The 15,869-nt window shown below is 32.6% G+C and overlaps 3 protein-coding genes across 3 annotated transcripts; 2 read left to right on the top strand and 1 right to left on the bottom strand.

The window, feature by feature from the left end:
* The first annotated feature begins 18 nt into the window (after window positions 1–18).
* Window positions 19–7,407, top strand: LOC135955685 (collagen alpha-3(IX) chain-like). Its single transcript, XM_065506044.1, has 2 exons — window positions 19–166; window positions 6,956–7,407. The coding sequence occupies exons 1-2, from the start codon at window positions 19–21 to the stop codon at window positions 7,405–7,407; spliced, it is 600 nt and encodes a 199-aa protein (XP_065362116.1).
* Window positions 5,761–6,382, bottom strand: LOC135955082 (collagen alpha-3(IX) chain-like). Its single transcript, XM_065505378.1, has 2 exons — window positions 6,355–6,382; window positions 5,761–6,255 (listed from the first exon to the last, which is right to left on the bottom strand). Exons 1-2 carry the CDS (start codon window positions 6,380–6,382, stop codon window positions 5,792–5,794), a joined length of 492 nt encoding a protein of 163 aa, XP_065361450.1. The 3' UTR covers window positions 5,761–5,791.
* A 4,210-nt stretch (window positions 7,408–11,617) lies between the features above and the next one.
* Window positions 11,618–12,647, top strand: ImpL1 (Ecdysone-inducible gene L1). Its single transcript, XM_065503953.1, has 2 exons — window positions 11,618–11,752; window positions 11,818–12,647. The coding sequence occupies exons 1-2, from the start codon at window positions 11,722–11,724 to the stop codon at window positions 12,582–12,584; spliced, it is 798 nt and encodes a 265-aa protein (XP_065360025.1). The 5' UTR covers window positions 11,618–11,721; the 3' UTR covers window positions 12,585–12,647.
* Window positions 12,648–15,869: the final 3,222 nt, after the last annotated feature.

Below are 15,869 nucleotides of genomic sequence, written 5' to 3'. Positions count from 1 at the left end.
AAAACAAATGCATTTTATATGCATTTTCTTAAAAAGAAAAAAGAACATACGTCATTCTGTTTTCATGGCATTAACTTGTTTAATGACATTAGAACTTTATTGCTTGACATTAATGTTCTATTAAAATTCAATTACTCTAATATAAAACACCTAAATTTAATGGTGGGTCTTTCTTAAAATTTTATTACATGTTGCAACAATAATCGTAAATCATTGTTACATTAAATTTTGTGTGTCACTTTAACTGTCAATCTAACATCTAATATTACATGTTACATTACCGTTAATTTATGTCATTGTTTTATTCCATTTTTAATGATTTAAATTCTATGACGTTTTTAAATTAAAGCATCCCACACTTCATGTGTAATTTCGAACAGTTTCGAATGATTTCTAAATAAATCTACCAAAGAAATGTTTCATTCCGATATTTTTTATTTTTGTCTCCCCTTCAACAGGCTATATGAAGGAGATATGTGTTGTTGTTAGCTTTTCTGGAAATAAAGGGAGCTTTCAATAATGTTAATCCGTGTCGATCACATCGGATTTGATGTTGACGCGTTGCAAGTATAGACATAGGGTTAAGGATATTTATACATCATCCAATTTCATTCAAATCTCTTAATTCCATAATTTGGCTCTAATGAATATCAGGTCACCATAGTGCATTGGATTATCATATCGTGGATACATTGGTATAAAAATGGTATTCTCTCATAGTAGAAGAAATTCAAAGATTTCATGGTGTAAACACGTGATTCACAGAAGGCTCTACAATTTCCTCAGAGCCTATTTTTATGACGGCTAATTAAATATTGTGGGCTCAGCTGCGGAATGTTCTGGTTGCATGATAGTAGATTTAATCTGCCATATAATTACTTATGTTGGTTGCTTCTGATGGACGTCAGAAAAAATAATGCATTCCGTTGTGGAACAGAGTGACTCAAAAACAAGTAAGAGAGCTATATTCGGCTGTGCCGAATCTTATATACCCTTCACCAAATTATACTTCAAAATACAAATTTTAAATACTTTTAAGTTAAACAAAATTTATTTTTTTTTTTCATTTTTTGGAAAAAAAAATTTGTCGAATTGTTTGTATTTAAAATTTTTTTTTTAATTTTTTTTATTTTAAAATTTTTTTTTTAATTTTTTAAATTTTAAAATTGTTTTTTTAAATTTTTAGTTTGCCCGTCCATGTACAAACTACAGGTTGCAATTACAACTGCCCTATCTGAAAATAGTTAATTAGGCTCTCATAAATATCTTAATTATACAGATATCCAAAATCAAGTTTGTTAAACAACACTGATAAACCACTAACTAACAAGACAAGACTTCTAAAAACTATATAGTAATTATTTTTTGCTATATAATTCAAATTATTGCTATATAATAATTATTTATTTAGCTTTTTTTCAACTGAATTTAGTAACAAAAATATTATAATAAAATTTCTACATAAACAAACTTTTTAATAGGCTATATACTCTTAAAAAACTAAAAATATTAAAAAACTTCTTATAGTTTTGAAAACTAGACGTAATTACCTATCCATTGATATATAATACTTTATACACCGCTGTATGTTACTTTAAAATATTTAGTGTTAAAGTAAGCCTACTAAAAATGTTAACTTTACTTTTTGCACAGTGCTTACTATGCACTTCTCATTTTATCATGGGATATGTGTGTATTTTGTTGACACAATTTCAATATTTAGAAACATATACAACGCACAATGGTATGAGAATAAAAAAAAGAGGGAAATAAATCTGTAACTTCTAAACCCTTACGCCGATTTGAATGAAATTTCACATGCGCAAAGAGGAAGTACAGTCGAGTTTTGAATTTGGACCTCATGAGCCCACCAGGAGCGGGACCAGGGGTTCCCAAAGTAGGACACCTCGGCACCCACCCTACTCCAGTTTTTTGATGACCGCGGTTCCAAATATTTCCCGATTTTCTGCATTTTTCATTTATAGAATTAACAACATATGTATATATCAAATAAAGGAAGAATTGTTTAAAAATCATGACTGAGTCCAAAGTTACATGAATTTGAATTTAAAAAAATTAAATAAGGCGATTTTTCGCTATTTTTTTGGGAAAAAAGTACTTTTATTCTTTTTAAGTTACCTAAAAAAATTTTAAAAGGATGTATAATGAATTTGTACTTTTTGAAAAGCTAACTTTATGAAAAAAAAATTATAATTTTTGATACCGATGTAAATTTTTTATGTAAAATTCAAATTTAGGGCAAAAATTCTCTAATCGCATAGTGGATATCAAAATATAGTAACCCATTTTAGATGGCCCAATATGTTCTTAATTATTTTGTGAAGGATTCCGATAATTCCGCTCCTGGTATGGATATTATAGCCAAAAAATGAAAATATCCCATTTTTGGAATTTTTCAATACTTTTTTTGGGAATTGCGGGATTCCTGATTACAAATTTCAAAATTAGTTTTTATTTTTCCATTTTCAATAAAAAAATCTATATAAATGACTTCTAAAAACTAGACATAATGACCTATCCATTGCTATATAATAATTATTTATTAAGCTATTTTTCAACATAATTTAGTAACAAAAATATTATAATACAATTTCTACATAAAAACTAGACGTAATTACCTATCCATTGATATATAATACATTATATTCCGCTTTATTTTACTTTAAAATATTTAGTGTTAAAGTAAACCTACTAAAAATGTTAGCTATACTTTTTGTCCAGTGCTTACTATGCACTTCTCATTTTATCATGGGATACGTGTAAATGTCTAACTGAAGCTTTGTTATTGTTTTTAGCCATGACTCGTGCTAGTTCGTTTTTGTTAGTTAAAATACGAATGTTATTTTTAGCTTAAGTACAATTTTATTGACAGTAGACTGTTCATAGAATTTGTATATTTGTGAAAAGGGGAAAAAATTTACCAAAAATTAAAATTTCATCAAAAATTTAATTTTCACAAAAATAATCATAGAATTTGTATATTTGTGCAAATAGGGAAAAAATTAGAAAAAAAATCATCAACATTAAAATTTCACCAACATTTAAAATTTCACTAAAATTTAAAATAAAAATCGCAACCTTTTCCAAAATTAAATTTTCACCAAAAAAAATTTTATTAAAAATTCAAAAACAAAAAATAATCGCTTAGTTGAAAAAATTTAAAATGAAGTCTGGTCTTTGAGAAAGACTTGACATTTGGAAAACTAAATGTTATAAACCTGTCTTTGGTTTCCAGAGATAAGAATATTTTGCCTCCATAACACATCAAATTGGGACTTATGAAGTAGTATTATATACCTTCACCAAATTACGCTTTAAATATTTTTACGTAAACAAAATTTAAAAAAAAAATGTTTTTAATTTTTTAAAATATTTTTTGTATACCCTTCACCTTCGTGAGAAGGGTATATATAAGTTTGTCATTCCGTTTGTAATTTCTACATTTTTCATTTCCGACCATATAAAGTATATATATTCTGGATCCTTATAGATAGCGGAGTCGATTAAGCCATGTCCGTCTGTCTGTCCTTCTGTCTGTTGAAATCAGTTTTCTGAAGACCCCAGATATCTTCGGGATCCAAATCTTCAATAATTCTGTCAGACATGCTTTCAGCAAAATCGGTCCACAAATGGCTGAGATATGAGGAAAAAACCAAGACAACCTCGATTTTTGACCTATTTTTGACCTATATCTGGATTACTAAGACATTAATATAGACAATATGGATATCTAATGATATATATTTCAAAGACATTTGCAACGACGTATATAAGACCATAGTAAGTTAGACCTACAATGGGACAAAATCGGGAAACAATTTTTTAACCCGAAATTTTTTTTTCAAAAAAAAAAAATTTTAAAAAACCAAAAAAAAAAATTTTTAAAATTTAAAAAAAAAATTTTTAAAATTTAAAAAAAAAAATTTTAAATTTAAAAAAAAATGTTGAAGTATAATTTGGTGAAGGGTATATAAGATTCGGCACAGCCGAATATAGCACTTATACTTGTTTTTTTTTTTCAAATTGTTTATAATTTTTTTTTTAATTTAATAGTGAAAAAAATTATGACACAAAAATTTTTTGGTGAAAAAAAAAATCGGGTTAAAACATATTTTTCACGATTTCGACCGTTTGTAGGTCCAACTTACTATAGCCTTATATACATGGTTGCAATGGACTTTGAAATATCCATCATTTGATATCCATATTGTCTATATTAATGACTTAGTAATCCAGATATAGATCAAAACAAGTAAAAGCAAAAACATTTTTGTTTTAAAATTTTAATAATTTATATTTTTGAGTGATTTTCGGTAGGGGACCTTATATGGGAGCTATGACCAATAATGGACAGATCACCAAGAAATTAGGCCGTGTAATTTATGTCTATATGAAAGTTATTTATGTTGAATTTTGTGTGTATACCAACATTTTTAAAAGGTTTATGCACGTTAAAGTGATTTTCGGAAGAGGGTCTATATGGGAGCTGTGACTAATTATGGACCGATCATAACAAAATTTGGTGACATGAATTTCGAATATATAAAACTTATTTGGAACGGAATTTGTAGAGATAGATATATAAATTAAACATTTATGACCGATAAAGTCCAATTTCGGAAGGACATTTGTATGGGGGCTAGGTGAAATAATGGACCGATTTCAGTCAGTTTCAATAGGCTTGGTCCTATGTAATATGTACCAAATTTGATCGAAATATCTTCAAAATTGCGACCTGTACTCTGGGCACAAGGTTTACAAGGACAGCCAAACTGACATCGTTTAATCGACTCAGAAAGTGATTCTAACTCGATCTAAGTCGATACTTTAAGGTGGGTGTTAGACTAATATTTTTGAGTGTTACAAACATCTGCACAAACGCATTATACCCTCCCCACTATGGTGGTGTAGGGTATAAATAGACAAAAACTCGAGGTTGTCCCGGTTTTTTCCATATATTTCAGCCATTTTTCAGCTGATTTTGTCGATTTTAAATAGCAACCGAGTCGGAAGAATATACGGACAGACGGACATGGCTATATCGACTTCGCTATCTATAACGATCCAGAATATATATAATTTGTCGCAAATTAAAAATGTAGAAATTAACAAACGGACTGGCGAAGGGTATAAAAAGAAACGATTTCATATATTCAATGAATGATGTAGAGGAAATCATTTGTTGCCATTGTTAAAAGGATATCAGATTTAAAAGTGATGAAAGATAGATACCATGGTCGCTAGGATGAACATACGATGCCACATTACTGCTGGCGTATCACCCGAGAGTGCCCTAAGGATATCCATCGTAGAAAATCTAAGAAAGGAAGCTTTTAACCTGTAAAAGAATTGTAAAATCGTGTTTTCCCCTGTAAAGAGTGAGCCGAATTTAGTATCTATCGGTCCACAATTTGCATTAGCTCCCATATAAGGACCACTCTCGAATATTTCATTAATGAGAATAAATCGAATTTTGTGGCGATCGGTTCATAATTAGTCGTAGCTCATATATAAGGCCCATTTTAAGCGTATAGATTTCTTAAAAATTTTGATATCCAAAAAAAAAAACTGAACACAAATAAGTTTCATATATATTTTACGGCGTTTTCTGACACTCGCATCTTGCACATTTGCGATTCTGACTTAAACTAGAAGAGAAACAATCTCAAAACACTTGGCGAGTTCAAATCAAAGAGTATACTGAAGTGACTAAAACAATAATGTAATAAATTGCTATAATTTGGTTTTGTTTTCAATTAAATTATTTTCTTTATTGTAACATTTCTTCATCTTCAATATCATATTCAAAATCTTCTAAATTGTAAAGCGATGATCTCGCTGCCGGGTTAGCGGCAGCTCCTGGTAAACCTCTAGGACCAGGAGGTCCCGGCGGTCCTCTAGGTCCAACAGCACCTATAGCACCAGTAAAACCTCTTGGACCACGACGACCATTTTCACCAAGCGGTCCGGTGGGACCATTACGACCATCATGGCCGCGATCACCAGGACGACCTACGGAACCTAAATCGCCTGGGTCACCTGAGGGTCCTTTCTCGCCTGGATCACCATCAGGTCCGGGTAAGCCATTACCACCAGGAGGACCGGGTGGGCCAGGAGGACAATTGCAGCCACCCATGCCAGGATAAATACCACCACCAATGGAAGCTCCTGCATTGAGGCCCACACCAACACCAAAGCCTTGCTGATGAGAAACACTCAAGAGAGCACAGAAAGCTAGAAATGAAAGAAAATGAAATTTTGATAAAAAAAATGTTCTTTAAATTGATGAATTAGGTAATTTAAATTAAATATATATTTTTTAAATATTCTTACCTAGAAAACCCAATGTTAACACCTTCATTTTCCAAACTACAATGTTTTGAAAATCGTACAACAACAGGGTTTATAAACTCTCTGAAAAATTAAGAAAAGAAAGAATGTCATTAAGAATTTTCTCGATGCTTTGAAATTCAATGCACTTGTGTTAAAATACACATTAAATTTAGAACATGCGGCCATAAATCATTGTCTTTTAATGTGACTTAAATTTTATGGCTTAAATGCATTTTATGGGAATTTAATTGAACATTTTAATTGTAGAATGAAATTGATTTATGTTCTGGAATTAAATTAACATTTCCAATTAGAGTGGCATTTTCCTAACAATTTTTCCGAATACATTTTATATAAAAACAAATGATTTTGTGAAAACTGCATTAGAATAGTTTTGAAAATGATGCTGAAAGTTATTATAATATTGGGTAAGAGTTTAGGGAATTTATTAAAGGATAAGTGACTAAGAATATAAATATTTGACTTTTAGTTGTTCTAACAAAAGTTTTGTATGATAAAATAAAAATGTTCATCAGGATAGAAAAATAATTATTCAGTAGAGAATTTATCTAATTACTTACTTGTTTTGTTTTTTTTACAGGATTCCTCGGCTTTATCTTCGCCACGGAAGAACGTCAAACTCGCAGCATACTAAGCCGTAATCGCAACACCAATAATGTACAAGCTTATTATCAGTCCGTTCCCCAATGTATTTGTACACCCGGTCCTCGCGGTAATTCCGGCGAACTGGGTGCACCCGGTGTAAAAGGACCTCGTGGTGATCCCGGCCTAAAGGGACCTAAAGGTCCACCCGGGCCAATGGGTCCTCCAGGACGACAAGGTTCAAACGGCCGCGATGGTGCACCAGGGCCTCCTGGTCTGCCAGGATCACGTGGTAGACGAGGTTTCCCCGGTGGTAGAGGAGTTCCTGGACCAATGGGTGTTCCTGGCCTACCAGGACCACCAGGTCAACAAGGTGATCCAGGTGTGGCCTCTCCTGCTACTACTACAACCACCACTACAACAACTGCTAAACCAGCAGAAGAACCATAGGGCTTTGCCACAAATAGTGAACCCTTAATCATAACTCAACCAAATTTAATGACTTTGGAAATTGATGATTTTGAGTATGTGTATCCCGTAATGGAATATTAAAAGTAAAAATTTAGTTGTGATAATAATGGTTTACTGTTTGTGGTTTCTTTTATATTGACCAACTACTTGAATATGAATAAAGATAAAGAAATATTGAATAAAAATTTCAAAATGATGTTTTATTATTCTAAAAATTACTTCTTATACCCCCAAGAAGTAGTACTGACCTACACAATTATGGGAAGGATACTATGAAAGAGCGCTTAATGTCAACAATCCTCTCAATAATAGCGTTCGAAATACAGATGATACATGAAGAGTATAAATAAATTGTTTGTCAGTGTTCTTCTAACACGGGTTCCTCTTCCAATTGATCTGACTTTAAGCACGAATTTCGAATCTGAAATTTAACTGTAAAATGACAAACGATTGATCCAAAAATATGTCAACCTCAGGTCTTGGTTGATGCTACAATACAGCTAAGAAGATCTACTGTTAAAAGAACTGCGATTAAAATTTAACCAGGACTGAGTGACGAAAAATTAAGACTCCGAAATGAACTCAGACGCTTATTATCATGGCTGTTCATTTCCTGGGTAAAACTATACAAAGAATGTTTAATGATTTCAGTGAAGTTGGAATCTACGTAACTATAATATCAATGAAATATTTGCTGGTTACATTTTCCATTTTCAAATCAATATATTTTAATGATATTGGACATTAGATGTGACGAAAAGGTATGAGACTATTGCTATCTTGCTATCTTGCTATTTCCGGGCCTGGATGACTAATACCTGCTGATCTAAAAAATAATATAGATCTAGTCACTCCTTGGCTGATTGCTAAAGGAGGGAAAACGTCGCACACCAATTAAAAGATTGCAGACCAATAAGAGTATCATCATTCTTGCTGAAAACCCTTGAGAGAATCATATACATCGACATAAGAGTGTCTTCGAATCAAGCATTTTCTTTTCAACATGCCTACATGAAGGGCAAATTTGTTGAGACAGCACATCACGCCTTAGTGGGTTATATTGATAAATCCCTTGAATTAGACAACTCCACATTAGTGGACTTTCTGTATATAGAAGGAGCTTTCAATAATGTGGAATCTGCAACTATAGGTTCAGCCCTACAAGATCTTGGTCTGAAGTAATCAACTGTAAGGTTTATCAAGAACTTTCTACAACACAGGATAATTCGTTCTAATAAGGGAACCGCCATGATCACGAGAATGGCCACGAGGAGTACGCCTCAAGGAGGCGTCACCACTTCTGTGGAATCTGGCCATAAATTGTCTGCTCAGGAAATTAAATCTCATGAATTATAAAACTGTCGCCTACGCGGATGACGGTGCAGTCGCAGTCTTTGGGATCCACTTGGGCACGATATCACAACGGTTGAAAAATACACTCAGTATACTAAGTCGGTGGAGTACTGACAGTGGACTGAGTGTAAAACCAAGCATACCCGAGCTTGTACTGTTCACAAGGAAGTACAAGATGCCTCATTTTCTCGCTTCCCCTATTAAATAGTGTTCAACTAACACTATCGGATAGCGCACTATCGTGTAAACCCAATACCCTTTCAAGGACTTCAAAAGCCATAGGTACGCAGTTGTGTATTAGAACCCAATTTGTTAATTGGCAGATATTATTCTATGCTAGGCACTTGAGATAGGCTCAATTGTCAATTCTGATAAAAGAAGCTCTTCCTTAAACAGGATGGCGAGACATTCAACAATCGTACTCATGTGGATATTACGGAAAACTGTGTTGCTAAGGCTTTGGCGAAAAAATGCCTGACGAAGACATAGACGTCCTATGCGAGATTCCGTTATCTAATTACAAGCTACAAATTAATACCTTTTACTATGAGCTCGCTCAGACAAGACGGGGCTGTGAACCCCAGAACGACTTCTGTAGAAGTTGTTAAAATGAAGAGGAGAATAATACCATTTTTCATCTTCTTTGTCATTGTCCGGCATTAGCAGATCTACGCTTAAGGTTTCTGGGACATCGTTCCCTAAATAGTCTTTCGGAGCTCTCGAATATGAGGCTAGAGGGCATTAATGACTTTATAAGTGGTAGTAATTGGTTAAAAAGACAAGACATGGGGATCTCTTTAGAATGACTTAATAACCGCCAACTCATTGGTGCGCAATTTTTTTTTTTTAGAAAAAAAAATCTCCTCTCTCCCTCTTTCTTCGGACATCTTCCTCTTAACTTTTTCAATCAATAGGAATTGACTAATCAGGCCAGTCAGGGGAATCTCCACGGAGAGACCTAATATCCATCAACTGACTGGTGCTTAATCTAATCTCTCTCTCTTTCTTTGGACATCTTCCTATTAACTTTTTCAATCAATAGCAATTGACTAATCAGTCCAGACACGTGAATATCCTCGGATAGACCTAAGTTCGTCAATTGACTTGTGCTTAATATTATCAACTCCTCTCTTTTTCCGACCTCCTTCTTCATCACTTCTTTTACTTCTTCATTACATCTGACTGCCCCCTTCTCTTTTTATTTATATCTGTCACTCTTTTCTATCTTTATTTTCAGGTAACACAAAGGGAACTATTGACTGGATCCAAGTGAGCTGCGCTCTTTGCTGTCTCAACTATGAATACGGTATTCCAGAGTAAATATTCAAAAGACCATATAAGTATTTAGCATTTGTATTGATAGTCAAATTGAGTATAGGCGAGGGCCGGCTTTACTTCGGATTTCTATACCCTTCACCTTCATGAGAAGGGTATATGTATATAATTTTGTCATTCCATTTGTAATTTCCACAATATAATTTTCCGACCCCATAAAGTGTATATATTCTGGATCCTTATAGATAGCGGAGTCGATTAAGCCATGTCCGCCTGTCTGTCTGTCTGTCTGTTGAAATCAATTTTCTGAAGACCACAGATATCTTCGGGATCCAAATCTTCTATAATTCTGTCAGACATGCTTTTGAATTTAAAATCAGCATAATCGGCCCACAAATGACTGAGATATGAGGAAAAAACCAGGACAACCTCAATGTTTTACCTATTTTTGACCTATATCTGGATTACTAAGTCATTAATATAGACAATATGGATATCTAATGATAGATATTTCAAAGACCTTTACAACGACGTATATAATACCATAGTAAGTTGGACCTACAATGGGTCAAAATCGGAAAAATATTTTTTTAACCCGAATTTTTTTTCACCAAAAGTTTTTTTCGCTAAATATTAAAAAAAAATTGAAAAACCAAAAAAAAAATTTTAAAATTAAAAAAAAATTTTGAAAAAAAATTAAAAAAAAGAATTTTGAAAAAAAAAATTCTGTTTACCTCAAAATATTTAAAATTTTTATTTTGAAGTATAATTTGGTGAAGGGTTGCTAGCCAAATTCACAGCTCATCTTAAATCGGAGTCATATTTCGAATAGACTACGAATTCTATTCAGTAACAATTATAGCAGATGTCTGTTGTTAAATCATATATTCAAATGCGAATATTTTGTATATATTAATTAATTATAAAATCGGATTAAAAATGTGCCACTGTTTAATTAAAAAAATACTTATGATTTCTAAACACGAACCATGGAAAGTAAAGAAATTTCAATTTGAATTGAACCGCAAAAATAAATTGTATTTTTCCTACTTTTTAAAGATGACTTGTGGTTTCCCTTTAAAACCTTAATTAGTTTATCAAAAAAACAAATACAAATCTATACGAATACATAAAACTGATCTGACTCATCTTTTACGAATGAAAACGTCTACCTGGCATTATTTTCACACCCAACCTTTTCAACATGACCCGATTTTGAAAACTTGTTCAATAAACAAACCAAAGCATGTAAACAAACAAGCGTTATAAAAATATATGTCTAACCAACATGTTAAAGCTGCTGGCTGGCTGGCTGGATGGATGAATGATTTAAGTGCCAGATAGAAGGGAGTGAAAGGTGCAAGGTGCGACAATGTGTAGATGAAAGAGTAAATAAACCCAACATTGCCTGAAAACCACACTAACAAAACTGGCCAGCAACTTTTGCTGTTATGAAAGTAACAGCAACTTGTTTTTCAAGTTGCAATCTTGGCTTAAATAGCGACACAACAAAAACTTTCATTTTGTTCTTTAAAGAAATTCAAGAATTAGTTGAATCAAACAGTTGCTAAACAGACGCTGAAAGATCATCATCGACCAATAAATAGTTGGACAGCGAAAGAATAATTTAAAAATTTCATATATTTATTAAATAAAACAAACAAAATGAGGATTTATCAGTTAACTGTGGTAATAGGTAAGAGGATCTTTGAAATTCTTTTTGTTGGTTAAAAATAATTTTCTTTCTTTTAAATTTATTAGTGTCCCTATTACTTTTAAGCACCTTGTGTGAGGCTAAAAGAAGGAAACATCACAAAAGTTCTGAGGAATCTGGTGAATCTTCAAAAACTAAAACCAAAACAAAATGGTCTTCTTCCTCAAATTTGGGTCCACAAACCAAAAATGCCATGGTAGCCACTGAAGAACATGGCTACTATGTTAAGCGCACTTTCCTGCCCTTGAATGCTGATGGTAAAAATGATACCACCCTAAAATCTCCTCCCTTCTTGGCTGTACCCATTGCCTGGTTTCCCTGCACAGATATGGACTGTTTAAAACTCAATTCTCTGGCTATTAATTCCAATAAAAATTCCCTTAGTGAGGGTTTCCTGTGTGACGATGACTGTACCGGCCCTTATGAACCAATCTGTGGAAAAACTTCTTCCGAAGTGGCTGTATTCTATAATAAATGTAAACTAAATGTGGCTAAATGTAGAAGTCATGGCTATTGGTCTGAATTGGCCTATGAAGAATGCAAAACTCAATACGCCGAAGAAGTGAAATATGCTGAAATGAAATTTTGCAGAAGTCCTTATTTTAGGAGACCAGAAGAAATTCCCCTAATCGAAGAGAGTAAAACTGAAATTTCCAATACAGAGGCTAATACTGTGGAATCCACTACGAACACTGAACAAGTGTTGATACAAGAAATTAAGGATACTAAACCCGTGCAGAAATTGGAAGAATCTAAAGATTCATATAAGGAAATTAAGACGGCCAGTGGTACTGTTACCGAAATGAAATTGTAGATAAATTTGGTGATAAAAAAAAATATAAAATAAAAATAATTTTTATAAAAATTTAATAAAAAATTTTGAATATTTTTAATAACTCTTTTGCCAAACCCGAAAATCAGAAATATTTGGGCCTGTATTAAAAACGATTCCACATATTTTGCTCTTCTGTAAATTAATTCCAAATAATCGAGTAAGAAAACCTGTTTCGATAGACAAAATCTTGTGTTTTATAGAACAATAATTTTTTATTGAAAATCATCAACATTCCATTTACAAAACAGGGGAGATTGAAATTATATTCTGAAATTAAGAAAGAAAATTATTTGCTTTATGAGAAACTTTTTATTTCTGAGACAGTATTTTTATACCCTATATATAAGTTTGTCATTCCGTTTGAAATTTCTACATTTTTTAATTCCGACCCTATAAAGTATATATATTCTGGATCCTTATAGATAACGCAGTCGATTAAGCCATGTCCGTCTGTCTGTTGAAATCAACTTCCCAAAGCCCCAAAATAACTTACATACACGATTCATACATCAATATCTCCGGCTCGGATGTTGTAGCGGTAGCAGTAGCATTTGTCTTTTTTCGTTTTCTTGTTTTTTTAAAACTACTGCTACCTTCAAAATATAAAACTCTTAACAGAGCAGTAGTAATAAAACATGAATTGTAAATGGAGTAGTAGCATAAAAATACAAATCATTGCTACTGCTCTATATCGAGTTTTAATTTTTAAGGTAGCAGTAAAGTAGCAGTTGATGCAGCAGTTAAGGTAGCAATAAAAGTAGTCAAAAAAGAAAATCATCAGTCATAACACCAAAATTGACAGAATTATACACAGAATTATATCGAAATTATTATTCGATTTTATTCGTCTCAGATGTTCGTGTTGCTAACAGAAAGATCGTGTTTTCTGTGTGTATAACAAAAAAGCCGAACTTTTGTTTACAACAACAACACATAATATAATTTTTTGGCTGAAGATTTTTATTTTTGACTTATTTTATTGCTACCTCAACTGCTACTTAGCTGCTACTTCAACTGCTACTTAACTGCTACTTCTTCTACTACCTCAACTGCTACTTCTATTACTACTAAATTTTAAAAGTAGCAGAATTAATAAAAAACTAATGACTGACTGGTACATCAAAACTTTTTCTTTTTTAAGGTAGCAATAGAAAATAAATTACTCTGCTACTTTTAAATTTTTCTTTTGTTAGTACTACTACAACTACTGCTACCAAAATGTGAAGGTAGCAGTAGTAGTAGTAATTATTGACTCCGAGTTTTTATTAATTTTTTAACTAGACTACTTGTGTTTTTTCGTTGCTACTGCTACTTGTAGTCTAGTTTTTTAAACACTGGAAAAAACCAGGACAACCTCGATTTTTGACCTATATCTAGATTACTAAGTCATTAATATATACAATATGGATATCTAATGATAGATATTTCAAAGACATTTGCAATGACGTATATTAGACCATAGTAAGTTGGACCTACAATTGGTCTAAATCGGAAAAAATATTTTTTAACCCGAATTTTTTTTTTCACCAAAAGTTTTTTTCGTTAAATATTAAAAAAAATTAAAACACAAAAAAAATTTTGAAATTTAAAAAAAAACAATTCGAAAAAAAAAATTCCGAAAAATGAAAAAAACATCTTTGGAAAAAAAATTTTGTTTACCTAAAATTTTTATTTTGAAGTATAATTTGGTGAAGGGTATATAAGATTCGGCACATCCGAATTAGCTCTCTTATTTGTTGTATTTAGATTAAATACTTTTTAAAATTTTTGTCTTCAGAATATAGGAAAATATCAATAACTGACTTTTAATTGATCCTTTTGTATAGGGTCTTTCATTATGGGCTCCTATATTTAAATTTAAAGTGTGTGTGAGATATCATCGACATTTTGTATTCGTTCGAAAGACCTATCAATGCCATTGTGTATGGGATATAACATCGTATTCGAAATATCACATCTTCCATGACTCTGACGCATAAATCAGGCTGAATTTGACCGATGACTTGGCTTATGTTGGCTTTGAGGGACGCTGGGGTTTGTGGCTTATTTGCATAGACCTGCGACTTAAGAAAACCACACAAGAAAAAGTCTAACAGGGTCAAATCGTACGATCTCGGTATCCACTGGCCAGTTCACATTACCTCCAGGAGAAATGACCATGCCCTCCAATCGCTCGTGAATTTTTAGGGATGCATTCGACTCTTTTGGATCTTATGTGCATTGGTATCGTCCCAACAATTCGACAATTTTGTTTGTAGACGTACCCATTCATCCAGAAATGGACCCCAACGTAAAATGTTAGAAGCGCGCGGAACGTTGCCTGAACAGAACACCCATTTTAATAAAACAATTTTATCACATGCACATGTTGTTGAAGACTATATCCATCTATGATGATTTGGCAAAAAAACAAACTGAATAAATTGCAGCCAATTCGACAGATGTAGCTTTAACAATATGACCGCTACCAACTGTTAAAGTTCGGAAGTCCCTTTATGAAGACCCTTTATATAAAGTTTAAGTACTTAGCTAGAGTCTATTTTTATCATGATAATGATTTTCAATATAATTTTAATTTCATACCAGCTAGAATTGAATTTCGACATTATCGAGACTGAGTCTTAATAGAGAAGTGTATCCTTGAGTTAGGAATCAGTTATTACACAAGTCGGTATCCTGAGTATTTGGTTCTTCCAGAACTACACGTTTTCTAAAAAGAAACTAGTTCCTGCTCTAATTTAGTCTGGCTCTGAATCTAGTGCTAAAATCTATTTTCGAAGTAGAGAACTGACTTCTTGCCAATCGTATTGAAAAACACCGAGATCAATAATTAAAACATAACTAAATATCAATATCATTCATACTGAATGTCATGGAGGAGTGAATAGGACCTCTATCGATATATACTACTGCAAGAGGGCCACTGGAAGGAATTGGAGTTGGGTTTCAATGACTATCACGGGGAATACACTGCAATTGTATGTCCGATTCTTTAATATCACTTAAATATTTGTCCATACTTCACACAACGATACATTCATTCACACAATACATCAGTTTAATGTGACATTGGTCACACCTTGGTGACCGTACGCCAATTTGATTGAGATATATAATGGATACATCGCTAACATTTCTATCAATGACAGTCCGTACAAGGTTGTCTTTGGTAATCTCACTGTGTTAAGTGCTGGTTTGGGACTATTGTTTCTATTGTTGCTGACTCTTAAATGAATCATACTTATCTGAACGCTGTTGTTTAGG

This window comes from Calliphora vicina, chromosome 3 (genome assembly GCF_958450345.1).
Source record: "Calliphora vicina chromosome 3, idCalVici1.1, whole genome shotgun sequence".
Taxonomy (NCBI): domain Eukaryota; kingdom Metazoa; phylum Arthropoda; class Insecta; order Diptera; family Calliphoridae; genus Calliphora; species Calliphora vicina.
The sequence above is the reverse complement of the archived record's forward strand: the minus strand, read 5'-3'. Positions and strand labels throughout refer to the sequence as shown.